The following is a 17,838-nucleotide window of genomic DNA, read 5'->3' on the forward strand; positions in this document are numbered from 1 at the left end:
AAGGCCGCGACTTACGCGTCTCTTGCAATTAGAACAGCCAGCTAGACAGGCCTGTTAGTCAAGTCTTTCACATCTCTGAGATACACTAACTCCGTGTTTTCACCTTCTTTGCATGGCGTCTTTGTGACTCGTCCGACATGGTCACAGCCGGAGCCCGCTGCATTTACAGAGCGATGATGATATTCACATCCCGGCAGATGTTCTCTCTGAATTGAGCTCCCAAACGCGCCACCCCGCATTCCGGTATTCCGGAGAGGAGGTTCCACCAGGAATACGCTTCCAGCTCATGCTTGATCGGGCAAAAATAACCGTAGCATACAGACGGTGATTGGATGCCTGAGGTGTTATCGGGGATCCGCACTAGCTAGCTAAGTAAACACGAAACCAGCAGCAACAGAGGATCGAAAAATGCCCAGTCTGATAGGAGAAAACAGATAAGCTATTTTTAGATGAAGATGGGATAAGCGGACTTTTTCCGCCTATCAGCGGAATTAAATGTCAATAAGACTGAACACGCGGAAGGGTCCCCGCCCATCTACTTGCAAGGGCTGATATAAGAATCCTCAACGCAGTAATTCCAGTTAGCAAAAAGTGCTTGGCTCTCAAAGCTCCTATATTATTGATTTACTCATTAGCACAATGAGAATGACAGAAGATCTATTCAATCAGTAGCCCAAACAGTGCAGCAACCACCATGTTTCGTGACAAAAGGGATATGAGAGCTGGGATAAATATCTCAGCCCGGCATCTCGGCACGCTCGCTGCGGGCCTGTAATATAAACAGGACAACATGACAGGCTCGCCTTCTGTATGTGGTCAAGTCTAGGCTAAATGAAAGCTCCATTCTCTATCCATTTCAGCAAATACCCTCTGTCGTAAGGCGGAATACGGATAGCTCGGGATATGCCAACAGACCCTTGTATAGAGCTGAAAGAGACTTGCAAAAGTATATTATGGACACCACAAGTTTCATTAGGCAAGTAATGTCTTGGCCTCCTTTGTACAGTAACTTTACTTTGGCAAGCAACGACAGAGCACCATGAAAGCATATGCCTCTTTTCTCGTCAGCTTGTCTGCTTTAGCCACTGCAGCTGATGTCACGCTCACAAGCTCAGGCTGTGCCGACGCATCAGGGTTCGAAAAGTGCCAGGCCTCTGCGAACAAGAAGACGAGCAGCTGCATCGCACAAGCTCGTCACGACAACAGCCAGGAAGAGCTCCTCGCATGCAGCTGCCAGGATTACGTCGACAACTTCAACTGCTACGCGGCTTTCTGCTGGAACAGGGTCTGGGAATGCGAGTACCAGGAGTACATGGTTTCGTATTTCATGAACTGCGCTACTGCCAAGCAACCGGTTCCCTACTTTCCCGCTCCCAAGAATGCGCCAGGCGCTTGCTCTTGTAACGTTGGGCAGGTTTATCTCAATATCCAGGATGCCATTCAACAGACGGCGACGTGTTCCAACAATGCCGATTCAGGCGATGCGGGAAACAATTTGCAACAGATTGAGGGCTGCAACTGTTGTGAGATCAGTGGAGCTCTGTCAAGGTATGTCACACTGCATGAACCATCGGGACAACAACACTAACATGCGATAGTATCGTCGAGATCTGCCCGAAGACGGATCCCAACCTTATCGGCCTAAAACAAATATCCACCCTCGAGTCCGAGTTAAATGTTGACTATAAATCTTGCGGGTCATACATGGAGACGTACGATTGTTCGTCCCAACTATCATACTCTTTGGATGGTGTTAGCACATACTACAAACCCGATGATCCCCTCAAGACTGGTACCGCTACCTTGAGCAACGACCCAGGCTCCGTCACGGCACCGGCCAGCGGAAAGGTCTTTTCGTACACAAACGGGGGCGATGGCACTGTCTATACTATCACTGCTGCCGGTGTTGGCAAGGACAATTCTGGTAGTAAGGGGAGCTCTGATAGCGATGGTAGTTCCGGTGCAAGCGACGACGCATCGAGCGCCACTGGCACAGCAACTGGGGACAGCAGCAAAGCCACTGAGACGGCTAAGAAGAATGGGGCGGATAAGTTGGCTACTGGAGGGGTCTTGAAAATGGGAGCGATACTGGTCTTGAGTCTTGCCGCAATTTATTAGCCTTGCAGTTGGTGGAAATGACTTATCATTTTAGCAAGCAACAGGTACATGCATAATAAGGGAGAGTACACAGAGACTAGAGTGATAGTCAAGGGCTAGCAAGATAGAACAATGGTAGGCGGATCTAAGCCACTGCCTATCTAGAATGCACAGTAGAATGAATGAAACTACATAAGAAGTAACATCGCTAGTCTTCAGTACTACAATCATCTGGCTCTATAACACCCCCCACTTATACCTCCTTAAGAATGAATCAGAGTCTGAAACTATTCTAGACCTACTTGAGCTCTCCCTAATTGTATGTAAGGGCATAAGAGAATGACTTTATATTGCCAATATATTAATGCATTTGCAGCCGCTTTGACAGTATATGATCTCACTCTGGACAACAAGACTATTCCAGCAAACAGAACTTGGCCTAGACAGTAAGACTGGCTATAATAGTGCGGCTGAATTGAGTCAACTATATTCCTACTGGGCCATTCAACCAATCGTAGTAGTATAGGCCCTCCCTACCTAGACAACCTGGACTCGGGATCTTCGCGACCCGAGCTGCTGTCTTAGATAATAAGCCGCACCCTCCTATTCGGGACGGATCGTCAATTAGGTCCCGGCCGTCCTATTAAGAGCGTGAAGTGGTCCACTCCGATAAGAAGCCTCGATACGACAGGCTCAGTGCAACAATACTCGTCGGCAGCATCGGACTCATCCCCGCAAGACCGGAACATTGCCCTTGCCTCCTTAGCACGGCCTTTCTAGTAGATTTGAAATACCTAGTGATTGTATAACAGAAGCTTTCATCACCTGGGAATCTATCTTACTTCATCAAAACACACAGCTATCTATCCAAGCTTTCTTTCCAACAGACCAACCATGGGTCAGCAATGCTTTATCCACAACTCTATCCCCTTGCCCCGACATACCTACTAAGGAGAAGAGTACTTTTGCCGCTTCACCCCACCCCGCCCCACGCATTCATCGAGATGCACGTCTTTCAGATGCTGGTTCCTGGCAGTGTCAGGTCGACTTCCTCAAATCGAGCAACGACGCGCGGGCAGGCGCCGACCGCAACAAAGATGTTCATAGCTATGCTGTGGGCTGTATCAATCCCGTGGTAGGCAATTTCACTGCCCTGTGTGCGTGTGAGGCTTTGAGCGACAGACTTGCTCTTACAACGTACATGGTTGAATACGCCTACATACACAACGATGGTAGGAATATTCACTAGCCTTCTCTTCCTGACCCTAGCATGTTAACATGACCATGTAGTTATCGAATATTCTGAGAAGAAGGATGAGTCTTATGTAATACTTCCACCTCTGAGCTTGCCACTAAGAAATACTGTCTAACGATCATCAAGCTTCAACAAGCCAACAAACAGCTCATGGAGGGCCTGACCTTGGAAGGCGACACAAGCCGTGGTCCCAAGTCAAAGGATCACGTCCAGCGACGCCAACTACAGGCTAAGATGGTCATGGAACTCATGGAGGTCGACAAAGGACAGGCAAAGGAAACACTGCGTCTCTGGAAGGAGATGTCGGAGGTTTTTGTCCAGATTAGGGACATGAAGTTTACCGTCCTGGAAGACTATTTCAGATTCCGTGTTGTCGACGCTGGATGCCCTTACTTACGGAAACGCATATTACACCAATCTCATTACTGACACGTCTATCACAGCTGGACCATGAGCCTCCTCTGCTTTTCCATGGACTTCAAACTCACACCTGAAGAAGAGAAGAAAACAGCGGATATTACCTCGGCTGCCTATGACAGCTGGGTCCTTGTCAACGACTACTTCTCATGGGAGAAGGAGTGGAGCAACTACCAATCCAACGGAGCCACCGGCGTGATAGCCAACTCCATCTTCCTGTTCATGAAGTGGCGCTCAATCGAAAAGGAAGAGGGCAAGAAGATGCCTCGCAAAGAGATCATCTCACGCGAGGATAAGTACTGCAGCTTGAAGGACGAGTTCCTTGCCAAAGGTGCTGCTACCGAGAAGACACGACAGTGGCTGGAACTACTCGACCTCGTAACGGCGGGCAACTTTGCTTGGAGCATGACGACAGCAGGATATCGAGCTGGCGCCCCGGATGTGTATCCGTCTTTGTGGAAACATTGTGCTGACAAGGAGAGTGACACCGAGAGTCTTGGTAGACCCATCTCAGTCAACGCCAGAGATATGGCTGATAATATTGATGTTGTTCTTCACGACCGTAACTATCTCGACCTTTCCACCCATGAAGTCACGCTTGAGAGCCGTGAATGGAAGACCAGCAACGACCGACCGAGTGTCGCCAACAACAACGAACCCCAGAAATCCCAGCTTGGCCATACGTGGTCAATTCGTCAATACGAGGATGTAAGTAGAATAGACTGATAATAAGTAACGATTACAAGTCTAAATATAACTAGATGGTTCTTCAACCCCAGAAGTACTTAGAAATGATGCCCTCCAAAGGCTTCCGGAACGCAATCATAGACGGACTAGAAGTCTGGTATCAAGTTCCCGAGAAACCTCTCACAACCATTCGCGACATTGTCAATCATTTGCATAGTGCCTCCCTTATTTAAGTATCATAACTTTATATCTAACTAAGAAATGTCTCTAACATACCCACAAGGTTCGACGACATCGAAGACAATTCCCCCTCAGACGAGAATTTCCAGCCACGTACGTTGTCTTCGGAGTCAATCAGACTATTAATTCAGCCAGCCTACTTATGCCTAAGGCCCTAAAGACCGCAGAATCTCTCTCTTCCCAGACATGTCGCATGCTTTTTGGTCTGCTCATTGAAGGGCACATTAGCCAAGGCGTGGATCTGTACTAGACCTACTATACTTCTGTACCTACAGAGGAAGAGTACTTTATAATAGTAGATAGCAGTAAGTGTAAAACCTTTATATTTAAAACCTTTATAACTTATTTAATAAAGCTTTATTTAACTAAAAACCTAGTCTTAATTATAATTAAATCTTTAATAAATAAGCTTTTTTACTTAATATTATTAAATTATTTAATTTTTTTTTTTATTACTTATTACTTAACTTATTATTAAAAATAATAATAATTTTTTTTTAATAAATTTATTATATTATATATTTAAGCTTAATTTACTTTTATTAATTAAATTTTATTATTTTTATTATTTTATAATATTACTTTTTATTTATAAATAATATCTTTTTAATAATTATATAAATTAATATTATAAATATATATATTAAAAACCTTTATTAAATTACTATTAATATTACTATTTATTACTTTAATATTAGTTATTATTTTATAAAGTAAATATATTTAATTAAGTAAATTCTATTTAATTAACTATAGCTTTATTTACTTACTAAAAGGCTTTTTTAACTTTTAAATAAAATTCTTTTTTATATATTAAATTTTTTATTTTATATAATTAACTTTAATAGAATTTTTTAAGTAATTTTATTATATATAAACTTTAAATATTATTTATAAAAAATATTTTTTTAAGTTTATAAAGATTATACTTATAAAATTAATAATTATTATAATTTAAAGGCTATAATAAGTCTTTAATTTATTAATTTAATAATTTATTATTAAGCTTAAAGTATTAATATATTATTACTTAATATTTAAAAATAATATCTTACTTTAGTATTAACTTTAAATAGTATTAAAACTAGAGTTTAAGTAAAAAAATATTTTATATTTAAATTTAATTAAGCTAAATAACTACTTATTTATATAATTATTATAGCTAATTATAAATACCTTTTTTACTAGCTTTTATATTTATATTCTAGCTCTTAAAGCTATACTTTAAATAAAGTTTATAATATTATTATTATTAATTTTTTAATTATAGCTAGGTAAAGGTAAGGATTATATATTTAATTAATTAATAATTTAAAGTTATTTTTTTTTTTAATTACTATTAGCTTTATTTAAGGCTATTAAGCTTTTAACTTTTTATATAATAGCTTAAATAGTAAAGCCTTTATAATAAGCTAGAATTATAAAGCTTAAAATTAATTAAAGCTTATTTACTTTAAGTAATATAATTATTACTTTAATTAAGTAATATAAGTACTGCTTATAGGTCTTTTAGTAGCTATATTAATTTTCTTTTTTTACTTTAGTTAAAAAATCTTTAATTAACTTATATAATATACTAGGCCTAGTATACTTATTATAAAGTATATTCCTTAACTTAACTTTCTTTATACTTATTAATTATAGTTATTAATATCTATTATAGCTATTAGTATAATACTTACTATATAAAATAGCTTATAGCTATATAATTAAGCTTATTATATAACTTACTATAATCTTAATATAGCTATTAAGCTTATTATAAAAGTAATTAATAAAAAAAAATATAAAGAGTTATATATAATAGTAGTTACTATTAAGAAAAACTTTTTATTAAAGTACTAATTTAACTTTATTAAAATAGCTATTTTTAATTATAATTTAATTAAATTAATTTATTATATAAGCCTTTTTAACTTAATTAATATAACTTAAGTTAATAATAAGCTATTAATTTTTAAAGACTTAAAAAAAGACTTAAAAAAAGGTTATCTTTTTTAATTAAATTAAGTAGCTTTCTTTACTGCTTTTATAGGCTTAAACTTAAATATATATAAAAAGTAACTTCTTAATATAGCTAAAAAGGTTATTATAGTAAAAGGGAAGCTACTTTTAAATTAATAAAAATAAAAGCAAGGTAATAGTAAGGTTTTTTAAAAAAATAAAATTAACTTTTATATAAGTTAATTAATAAAAGCTAAATTAACTTTTATTAATTAAATATATATATTTAAGTATATAATTAACTGCTTTTATATTTAAATAAATAAAGTAAAATTAATAATAAAATAGTAATTAAATTAAAAAATTTAAAGTTATAAGCTATTTAAGTTTAATATCCTAATTATAATTAAAATTAATAGTATTAATTTAATAAAATAATTAAAATAAAGAATTTATAAATAACTTAAGCTTAATTAATTTTTTAATAATTTTATAATTATTATAATAACTTTATTAAATAATAAATAAATTAAAAAAAGTTAAAGTTATAAGAAAGTTATAGACTTTATTAATTAAGCTTTTTTATAGCTTTTTATCTAGTTAAGTAATATATTTATTTTAATTAAAGTTACTTAAAATACTATAGCTTAAAAGTAACTTTATTAATTAAGTTTATTAAAATTTTAATCTAGCTAAAGACTTTATAATTAATACTTTTATAGCTATTATTAAAATATTTAAGTTTTATTTATTAATTATTATTAAGTTAAAGCTATAAAAAAAATTATATTTATATTAAAAGTAAAATAAATAAAATTTATAAAAATTTTATTTTTAATATAATTTTTTAAAATATTATTATAAAAACTTTTTTTTTTTTTAATTACTATTAGCTTTATTTAAGGCTATTAAGCTTTTAACTTTTTATATAATAGCTTAAATAATAAAGCCCTTATAGTAAGCTAAAATTATAAAGCTTAAAATTAATTAAAGTTTATTTACTTTAAATAATATAATTATTACTTTAATTAAATAGTATAAGTACTGCTTATAAGTCTTTTAATAGCTATATTCACTTTTTTTCTTTACTTTAGTTAAAAGATCTTTAATTAACTTTTATAATATACTAAGCCTAGTATATTTATTATACTTTTAAAGTATATTCCTTAACTTATTAATTATAGTTATTAATATCTATTAAAGCTATTAATATAATACTTACTATATAAAATAGCTTATAGCTATATAATTAAGTTTATTATATAACTAGCTATAACTTTAATATAGCTATTAAGCCTGCCTTATAGATAGTTAATAAAAAAGATTTAAAAGATATTTATATAATAGTAGCTATTATTAAAAAGAACTTTTTATTAAAGTATTAATTTAACTTTATTAAAATAGCTATCTTTAATTATAAGTTAATTAAGTTAATTAATTATATAAATTATTTAGCTTATTTTAATATAATTAATTTAAGCTAGGTTTATAATAAGCTTATAAGCCTTTTAAACTTAAAGAAAGTTTTAAAAGAAAGTTATCTTTTTTAATTAAATTAAGCAGCCTTCTTTACTGCCTTTATAAGCTTATTAAATATATATAAAGAGTAGCTTTATAATATAGCTAAAAGGGTTATTATTATAAAGAGGATCCTGTTATTAATATAAAGATAAAGGCAGGGTAATAGTAAGGTTTAAAGGTTTTATAAAAGTTAAAATTAAAAAAAGAAAGTTAATTTTTATATAAGTTAATTAATAAATTAACTTAAAGTTAATAATAACTCTATTAATTAAATATATATACTTAAGTATATAATTAATTGCTTTTATATTTAAACTATAAATAAAGTAAAATTAATAATAAAATAATAATTAAATTAAAAATAAAAAGTTTTATAATTATTATTATTATTAAATAATTATTACTTATTATAATATAGCTTTATAATATTATATCCCTAGTTTAAACTACTGTTTTATTATTAATTTTATATTATTTATAGTTCTTAAATATAAGGGCAATTAGTTATATGCCTAGGCATATATAATTAATTAATAGAAGTTAATTTAACTTCTGCTAACTAACTTATATAAAAGTTAACCTTCTTTCTTTAAACCTTTAAACCCTGCTATTACCTTGCCTTTATCTTTATATTAATAATAAGACTTTCTTTATAGTAATAACCCTTTTAGTTATATTATAAAGCTACTCTTTATATATATTTAAGTTTAGGCTTATAAAGGCAGTAAGAAAGGCTACTTAGTTTAATTAAAAGGGATAACCTTCCTTTAAAACCCTCTCTAGGTTTAAGAGGCTTATAAGCTTATTATTAACCTAGTTTAAGTTAATTATATTAAAATAGGCTAAATAATCTATATAACTAATTAACTCTATTAACCTATAATTAAAGATAGCTATTTTAATAAGGTTAAATTAATACTTTAATAAAAAGTTCTTTTTAATAGTAGCTACTATTATATAAATATTTTCTAGATCTTTTTTATTAGCTGCCTATAAGACAGGCCTAATAGCTATATTAAGGTTATAGCTAGTTATATAGTAAGCTTAATTATATAGCTATAGGCTATTTTATATAGCAGGTATTATACTAGTAGCTATAATTAATATTAGTAACTATAACTAATAGAGGGAAAGTTAAGTTAGGGAATATACTTAAGTATAATAGGTATACTAGGCCTAGTATATTATAAGGGTTAATTAAAGATCTTTTAGCTAGGGTAAAGGAAGAAGGTTAATATAGCTGCTAAAGGGTAGTACTTATATTACTTAGTTAAGGCAGTAATTATACTATTTAAAGCAGATAAACCTTAACTAATTTTAACTTTTATAATTCTAGCTTATTATAGGGGCCTTACTATTTAAGCTATTATATAAAAAGTTAAAAAGTTAATAGCCCTAAATAAGGCTAATAATAATTAAAAAAAAAAAAAAAAAAAAAAAAATATTATATAATATAAAATATATTAAAAAATATAAAAATAATAAAAATTATTTATTAATTATTTATTATATAATTATAATAAAAATTATTTTAAAAAAATTATATTAAATTAATAAACTTAATTTTAATAAATAGCTTATTTTATATATATTTTATATACTTTAATTTACTTAAGTATTTATTAACTATATTTACCTTTAATTTATATTCTTTATATTACTTTATATTACCTTATAACTTAATTTAATTTATTACTAACTTACTAAGCTAGCTTTAGCTTATTAATATTTATAGTTTTTTCCTTAATACTAAAACCTTTATTTTATAATTTACCTTTTTACTTTTTTTTTTCCTTTTACTTTCTTTCCTTTACTTTATAATAGCCTTTAATTCCTATAATATAATATTTATACTATTAATTTAATTACTTTAATTATATATTTTAACTTTATAAACTATACTTAATATTAGCTATTACTACTGCCTAATCTAATAGCTATAATAAAAGCTTATTATTTTATTAATAAGTTTTAATTTTACTTTAAGTAATTAACTAGGTCTTTTAAGGCCTTTAATTTACTTATAATAATTAATATAATAGATATATTTTATATATCTAAAAGCCTTATAATATAATTAAAGATTATAAGATTAATTTATTATATTAATATTAATTTATTAATATATAGTAAGTCTTTACTTATAATATTTAAATATTAAAAAAAAGTATATAAATTAAAGATATTATTAATATTAAGATTATTAATATTAATTAAATTATTATTTATATAAGTATTAACTGCTATAATAAAATAATTATAGCTATTAATATTAATTATATAATATAATATCTTTAAATAGTTTTTATAGTTTTTAGCTTATTTAAAATTAAGCCTTTAAGGTTAAAGCCTTAGTATTAATTACTTTAATTAGGTAATAATAAAAAAAGCCTTTAGCTTACTAAAGCTAGGGAAAATATCTTTTTATATTTATAAATTAAGGCTACTTATTTAGTTAAATTATAAAGTTAAAGGCAGTATTATATAACTTTAAAACTTACTTTTAAAGTTATTATATTTTTTAATATTATATATAATACTTTATATATAATATATTAAAAAATAAGTATTATATTATATTATTTTTATTATAAGACTTTATTAGCTATACTTTATATATTACTATAAAGATATTTTATCTTTTTAATACTTTAATTTAATTATTTTTATAAATAAATAATAAATAATTATTTATTTATATATTTTTAAAATTAATTATTAAATTATTTAATTTTTTAATTAAAAATAAAAATTTAAATAATTATAAAAATAATAAATATATTACTTATATATATTTATTAATATCTTTTATTTTTATAGTTTAAGGGCTAAAGCCTCTTTTAAAACCTGAACTTTACTATAGTAAGTATAAAATATAGTTTTATAGTTAAGTTCTTATATACTGATATCTAAGACTTAGAAACCGGCAGTCTCTTTACTCTTCTGGCGGAGCTGATGCGCTCCGAAGCGACTGCACACCATGATCTCGATATCAGCCTCCTGATAAAGCTTGTCAGTCGTTTCTTCCAAGCGCGCAATGATTACCAAAACCTTTACTGTAACGAGGTATGTTCAAACGCAACCCGATAGACATAGTCTCATTCGCTAACTGTACATACAGTACACAGAAAAGAAAGGGTTTGCCAAAGACATTGGCGAAGGCAAGATATCCCTTCCACTTATCCACGCTCTCGCCACCAAGTCGCCTAAACAAAAACAGGGCCGCCTTCTAAGCATACTCCAGTAGCGCAAGTGCGGCAATAGACTGTGCCCCAAAGTTCGCAAGCTCGCTCTGAAGGATATGATCGCCGCTGGGGGGATAGAGTACGCTAAGAAGACAGCTCTTGGATTGCAAGATTCGGTTACAGAGACGCTCTCCATATACGAGAGTAAGGTCAGTGAGACAAACTGGCTCTTGAGGTTGGCACAGAAGAAGTTGAAGATTGAAGACTAGGCTGGCTGCGTGGTGTTTAGCCCGAGACTGATAGCGGAAAGTAGAAGAAGGGGATGGATTTAGAGATATGTGGTAAGAATATACAGAGGTTTGCTGCTCGCTTGTATGTTACTATTGCTATGGAAGTTTTTATACAGATTGGTAAAGGTGTCTTAAGCCGTTTTACATAAAGAGCCTAAGCCATGACATGCGCGATTGAATCTTTTCCTCCATCTTACCGAGACATGTTACAAAGAAAGGTTCAACGTCTGAAATGTGTTGCAAGCCTCCTCCAAGAAAAATTGCACCCTCTCCTCCTCAAAAAAATGCGCTCTCGCAATAAGCGTAACCTTCAAGCTCATCCCATCAGGCTCAACCTCTCCCGCTATTGCCAAGTCATACAGCGGCTCATCCTTCCTGAGTTCAACATGCTTCGACAAGACCCCCATCTCAACATGTTGCTGATCCACTTCACTCTCGGGATGATACTCAAAGTTATGGTATGTAACACAGCATGCGAAATTCGTGGTAGAGTCAGGCCAGTCTGTGCAGTTGCGCTTGATCTCCTCGACGCCGAGGGTCTCAAATGGCAAGCTTCGTAGGTATTGATCTTGCATGTCGCGAAGCATCTGGTGATGATTCTCGTCTGTGCCTATGTGTGCGCGAACGGGAACGGCGTTTGTGCAAGGGCCGATGATGTCCTGGCAATTGATCGGTAATCCCTGACGACCTGAGACAATGCGACCGAAGACAACATCGCTAGACCCAGACTCTTTCGAGAGCACCAAAGCACAAGCCGAGTTGAACACCGTCGCCTGCGTAGCGATGCTGCTGCGGATGGCCTGGCTGGGAACGTCGACGATCTTTGACAAGTGCAAGGTCTTCGAAGGTGACACCTCCCGATAACAAGCCGCGTTACTCGTATCGGTCAAAACAGTCATAGGAGAATCGGCAATCACGTCACGCCAAAACTCAAAACCCTTCTCTTGACTGCTGGCTGTATACTCCATGTACCGCCTGAACTGCGTCGGTGGAAGAAGCGACATGCCGTTGAAGAGGATGTGCAGGTTACGCACGATGGGCTCTAAACTCAAGCCATCATACAAAGCGTGTGATAGTCGCAGTAGTACACGAACTGAAGATGGCTGCTTGAGAATAGCGATGCGAATCAACTACTCTCCAAGACGAATGGGGTCCTGGGCATGCTCATCTAGGAAATCGTTGGTGGCAGTGTTGACGTTTTGGTTAGTGACAATCGTCTCAATCGGCACGACGAGATGCTTCAGAACCACTTGGCAGAGCTGACCTGAAGCTAGCACAAAGGCTGTTCTGAACATGTCGATGCGCTGAATGAGGGATTGGCAGGCCCTGACAAGAGTGGCTGGGTCTGAGTCGACTGGGTCTGAGTCGACTGGGAAGTCAATGTAGAAAGGCGTGAGAGGTCGTGGGGAACCAGTCCCAGGACTGAAGAGGAAGGACTTTTGCATCTGTGTACACTGGTACATGTCCTGGATTGACTCAAATGAGACGTTGAGCTGTGAGCAAACCTCTCGTTGAATGAAGTCTTGCGGGTCCTCCAGTGAAAGAAGCTCGAATGGGTTGTACTCATCGACCTGAAGCTCGTCATCACCCGTCCCCGAGCCAGTAGACTCTAGCTTCTTGGAAAGCTGGAACAAAACCGGGTAGTCAAAAATATCCTTGACCACTATAGTAGCATCCAATCGCCGACCAAGCCTCATGGCCAGCTTCGTCGCCATCATCGAATGTCCACCAAGGTCAAAGAAGTTATCCGTGATACCGACTTCAATACCAAGAAGCTTGGATGCCTCATCACACAAGATGATCTCAGTCTCAGTCCGAGGAGCGACACGGGCAGACCAGCCTTGCTTGTCTTGACCATTAGTCAGCGTGGTTCGTGAAGCAAGTCCTTCGCGAATGACGACGGCGAGATGCGCAAAGACGGGATTGTCAAAGGCGTCTTTCACAGTGACGCGAACATTGAAACGCTGTTCAACTCGCGAGATGGGCTTGGTGGCCAAGAGGGAATGGCCAGCGAGTTTAAAGAAGTCATCAGAGATGCCAACCTTCATTCCAAACGTCGCAGTAGCCTCACCGCAGAGTATAGCCTCAATATCGCTAATAGGCACTGCTTGTGCAGGCAGTGCAGTCTACTGCTTGGGTATAATTCGAGCCTGGCGCGCAAGCTCTTTCCTATCAACCTTGCCATTTGGATTGAGAGGCATCTGATCCAGCACCACGATGCTGGAGGGGACCATGTACGACGGGAGCAGAGACTGCAGGCGCTCGCGGACTTGTAGCGCGGCACGACGACGCTGTAACCCCTGTAGTGGACGATTGGCAAGGGTGGCTGAGCCTCGGAGGTGATTGTCGGTCGGGAACTTGATCAGCGTGTGACGATTGTCCGAAGATGATGGGAGGCGGTGGAAGACGGCATCGAGGGCGCTGCCCTGAGACCACTGACGCGCTGCGCTGACCTCCAAGCGATATCCAGATTCTCCAGCTAGTTGGTGAAGGTCAGGAACAGAAAGAGATGCACGGCTCTTAGTATCAGAGCGAACAGCCGAGATCCATGCAGCACCATCCAGCTTAGACTGATGTTCTGCCTCGAGGGACTTGACGACCTGTCGCTCGAAAACGGTCTTGGAGAAGGGAATGTTGCTGATAGCTACTGTCGCTGAATTTTTTGAGCTTCGTAGAAACTGCAAGAGAGACGTGCGATCCATTCGTGATGCCTCAAAGTTGACCCAAGCGCCCTTCTCAATCGTATGCACAGGCACTGAGTCGCTATCGCGTATATGAACCACAGCCGCATATCGATAGGCACTGAGCTCATTCGTAGCATCCATGCTCTTTGGCAGAATTTCAACATGGTGAACCAAATCAGGGAAGCGACCTTGTAGTGTCGTGAAGAAAGCTGGTTCGACAAGCAACTCCTCCTCGCGCTCCTCCAACTCCGCCATCTTCTGCCTAGCAGCGCCCTTGGTCGCGTTGTCACCTAGAGTCCTGAAAGCTCTGGCAGCGAGGAAGTGCTTGTTGGTAGCGTTCGTTCGCATGTCGCCAAAGAACAAGCGCTTCACACCGGGGAGGTGGACCAGGGTGTCCGCTACTTGAGCCAAGTACTCTGGTGAAGGGAAGTATTGCGCGACTGAGTTGATCACCACGAGATCTGGGTGAAGATCGCTCATTTGGCTGATGTCCTGCGCTGTGCCAACGTGGACCTCGGCCCTGCTTGCAAGAGATGGGGCCGACTTGATGACGCTGTTGGTGAATGCAGCGGCTGACTTGGATGGTCCAAGACCTCTGTAACTGTGAAGCCCAACGCCGAGATTGAGCAAGATCATACCGCTACCAGTCCCAACCTCAAGGACATGACCTGGAGCCCGACTATCACGAAGCGTCTCGATAGTATCATCAAGCCACTCCTGCATCTCCACCTTGTCAATCTCACTCCCATCATACATAGACGTCCAGCCCTTGAAGTCACTTCCAATAGTAGACGGATCAATGTCGCCAATATCGGCATACATCTCACTCTCGAAATGGTCCTGCCATCCCTCAACCTGGTTATCATTCGAGTCGCCCTCCAACGAATGATCATGATCAATGATGACAAAGCCAACCAAGTCTGCTTTCTCACCATCATCCTTCTGCACGACAACAGCAGCGTCACGGACAGAGCTGTGACCAAGCATAGCAGCTTCCACCTCCGCTGACTCAATACGATTGCCTCGGATCTTGAACTGCGTATCAATGCGACCAAAGAATTCTATGAGGCCGTTGCCTACTCGGTAGCGTACGCGATCGCCTGTTCTATAAGCTCTCACACGCTGGCCATCGACTTCAATGTGAATGAAGCGGTCCTTCTTAAGGGCTGGGTCAAAGTATCCTCGCGCAAGACCATCGCCAGTGACGACGAGCTCTCCCATCACACCAACACCAACGAGCTGCTGATTCAGATCCGTGACGTAAGCTCCAGAGTTGTTGACAGCTCTTCCGATGGGAACACCATTGATGAACGAGTCACCAACAGCGATAGGATACCTCGTGCTCATGATACCATTCTCGGTCGGTCCATACCCATTATAGTACTGTCCCCGAACAAGTCTCTGCGCCTCAATGGCATCCTGACCATCGAAGCGATCTCCAGCAGCCATGAGAAAGTCAAGACCTCTCAAAGCATCGCGCGCATCAGTGAGATACAACTTCAACAGGGCAGGTGCCATGCAAGCAGCGTTGATCTGTTCCTTGATGAACACGTCTTGAAGCGCCTTGACATCAAGAGTAGTCATGTAGTCAATGCAGACTAACGTTCCGCCATTGAGGAGGGTGAAGAAGATCTCGCAGGTAGCACCATCAAACGCAATGTTGAACATGTGGGCTGAGCGCGGTTGGACTGGGAAGTCGGGGATGATGTTACTTGTCATGAGACGGACGATCACGCGGTGCTCGACCATGACACCCTTGGGTCGGCCCGTGGATCCAGAAGTGAAGAGGACGTATGCAAGGCTTGTCGCGGTAGGGTTCGACATGTCGACATGAGCGTGGCAACTAAGGTCGTTTGTGTCGCGATACTCCAGGGCATCAGCGACACGGACAAACTCCAAGTCGGGTACCTCCAACTCGGGAGCAGAGACTCCCGAGCCCAGAAGTACTATTGTAGGGCCCGGAAGACCAGACAAAATGTCGTTGAGCCGAGTAGAAGGAGATTTGACGTCACATGGGTGATAGGCCAAGTTCGCCTTCAGAATGCCGATAATCGCGACAATCGCTTCGCATGAGCGCGGCGCCAACACTCCGACCAGAGTCTCAGCCGGCATGCCTCGTCGACCAAGCGATTTCGCAAGCAGATCAGTCTGATGGTCCAGTTCCGCATAAGTAAGTCGCGTCCAAGAGTCCACGACTGCGAGGGAGTCGGGATAAGCAGTCACTTGCGTGCGGAAGATGTCCACCAAGCTGGCATCCCTCGGATACTCAACCTTCTTAATCCTGAGTAAATCCAGGCGCCGAAGTTCTTCAATCCCATCCGTAAGAGGAATCACCGAAATCTGAATCCCGGGCTTCTCAAGACCATGGCGCAGAATCTGGAAAAACACACTGACCACATTCTCAACAGTCTCAGGCTTAAACAAATCCGTCGCAAAGTTACAACTGCCCTGGAGGCCATCAGCCTCTTGAAACAAGTGAAATTCAATATCAAATCGCGTATACGCCTTGCTAGACACAGCCTCCGACTCAAGACCCTGAAGCTCAAACCGCCCAAGATCCTTCTGCGAGTGGACCGCAAAAATGAGTTGCGCAAGCGGTGTTCGCGAAAGATCTCGTGAACCAGGTAGCATTGTTGACACGATGCGCTCGAAGGGTACGTCTTCGTCCTCAAATGCCGCGGTAGTTGTAGCGCGGACTTGATAAACTAAAGAGCTGAAGGTGTCTTTATTGTTAACGTTAATAAGCATGCCTATTATATTAAACCTAAAGTGTATTTTCTAACTTTATAACTAACTTATAAACTTAATATTACTATTACCTTTTAATTACTTTAAACTTTCTTTTAGCTTTTATCTTAGCTTTAATAATATTAATATATATATTATTATAAAACTTTTTTTAAATTAAGCTTTTTTTATATACTAATATTTTTTAATAATTTTAATTATTATATATTATATTTAAAAGTAGTTTTTGTTTAATAAATTACTATTTATATATTAAATATAAATATAATTTAAGTTTTATTTTATTAAATTAATTATATAGTTATTTTATAAATTACTTTTTTATTTATTTTTAATAACTTAAATAATACCTTTTTTTTTTTATTAAGTAATTAAAATAACTTTTATAAAAAATTTATTATAAGCTATTATATAAGTAATAGTTTTATAATTAAAAAAAGCTAATTTAATAAAAAAGTTATTATTTAATTAATTAAAGTTTTATATAAAAATATATTTTATAATAACTTTATAATACTATTTAAAGTTAATATAATTATTATTTTTTTATAAAGCTATTATATATATTAATATAGCTTAAAATATAATTATAGCTTTATTAATATAATTATTAATATTTAATATTTAATAAAATTAATATTAATAAAATATTAATTTTATTAATATAAAAGCTATTATTTTAAAAATTTAAAATATATATAATATTAAATTAATTTTTTTTAATTAAAAAATTAAAAATAACTTTTTATATATTTTTAAAGCTAATTAAA

The 17,838-nt window shown here is 36.0% G+C and overlaps 5 protein-coding genes across 5 annotated transcripts; 2 read left to right on the forward strand and 3 right to left on the reverse strand.

Moving 5' to 3' along the window:
- Positions 1-1,039: 1,039 nt before the first annotated feature.
- J7337_011258 (uncharacterized protein) lies at positions 1,040-2,118 on the forward strand (the record flags this gene model as incomplete). Its single annotated transcript, XM_044828807.1, has 2 exons — positions 1,040-1,548; positions 1,599-2,118. The coding sequence occupies 2 exons, from the start codon at positions 1,040-1,042 to the stop codon at positions 2,116-2,118; spliced, it is 1,029 nt and encodes a 342-aa protein (XP_044675482.1).
- Positions 2,119-3,502: 1,384 nt separating this feature from the next.
- On the forward strand, positions 3,503-4,689 carry J7337_011259 (uncharacterized protein; the record flags this gene model as incomplete). Its single annotated transcript, XM_044828808.1, has 3 exons — positions 3,503-3,654; positions 3,796-4,477; positions 4,531-4,689. 3 exons carry the CDS (start codon positions 3,503-3,505, stop codon positions 4,687-4,689), a joined length of 993 nt encoding a protein of 330 aa, XP_044675483.1.
- Positions 4,690-11,842: 7,153 nt separating this feature from the next.
- Positions 11,843-12,640, reverse strand: J7337_011260 (putative NRPS-like protein biosynthetic cluster; the record flags this gene model as incomplete). The annotated part of the gene is made up of 1 exon (XM_044828809.1): positions 11,843-12,640. The coding sequence occupies one exon, from the start codon at positions 12,638-12,640 to the stop codon at positions 11,843-11,845; it is 798 nt and encodes a 265-aa protein (XP_044675484.1).
- A 126-nt stretch (positions 12,641-12,766) lies between these two features.
- On the reverse strand, positions 12,767-13,684 carry J7337_011261 (putative secondary metabolism biosynthetic enzyme; the record flags this gene model as incomplete). The annotated part of the gene is made up of 1 exon (XM_044828810.1): positions 12,767-13,684. The coding sequence occupies one exon, from the start codon at positions 13,682-13,684 to the stop codon at positions 12,767-12,769; it is 918 nt and encodes a 305-aa protein (XP_044675485.1).
- A 78-nt stretch (positions 13,685-13,762) lies between these two features.
- Positions 13,763-17,068, reverse strand: BEA1_1 (Beauvericin nonribosomal cyclodepsipeptide synthetase bea1; the record flags this gene model as incomplete). The annotated part of the gene is made up of 1 exon (XM_044828811.1): positions 13,763-17,068. One exon carries the CDS (start codon positions 17,066-17,068, stop codon positions 13,763-13,765), a length of 3,306 nt encoding a protein of 1,101 aa, XP_044675486.1.
- Between the last annotated feature and the right edge of the window lie 770 nt (positions 17,069-17,838).

Source organism: Fusarium musae, chromosome 9 (genome assembly GCF_019915245.1).
Source record: "Fusarium musae strain F31 chromosome 9, whole genome shotgun sequence".
Taxonomy (NCBI): domain Eukaryota; kingdom Fungi; phylum Ascomycota; class Sordariomycetes; order Hypocreales; family Nectriaceae; genus Fusarium; species Fusarium musae.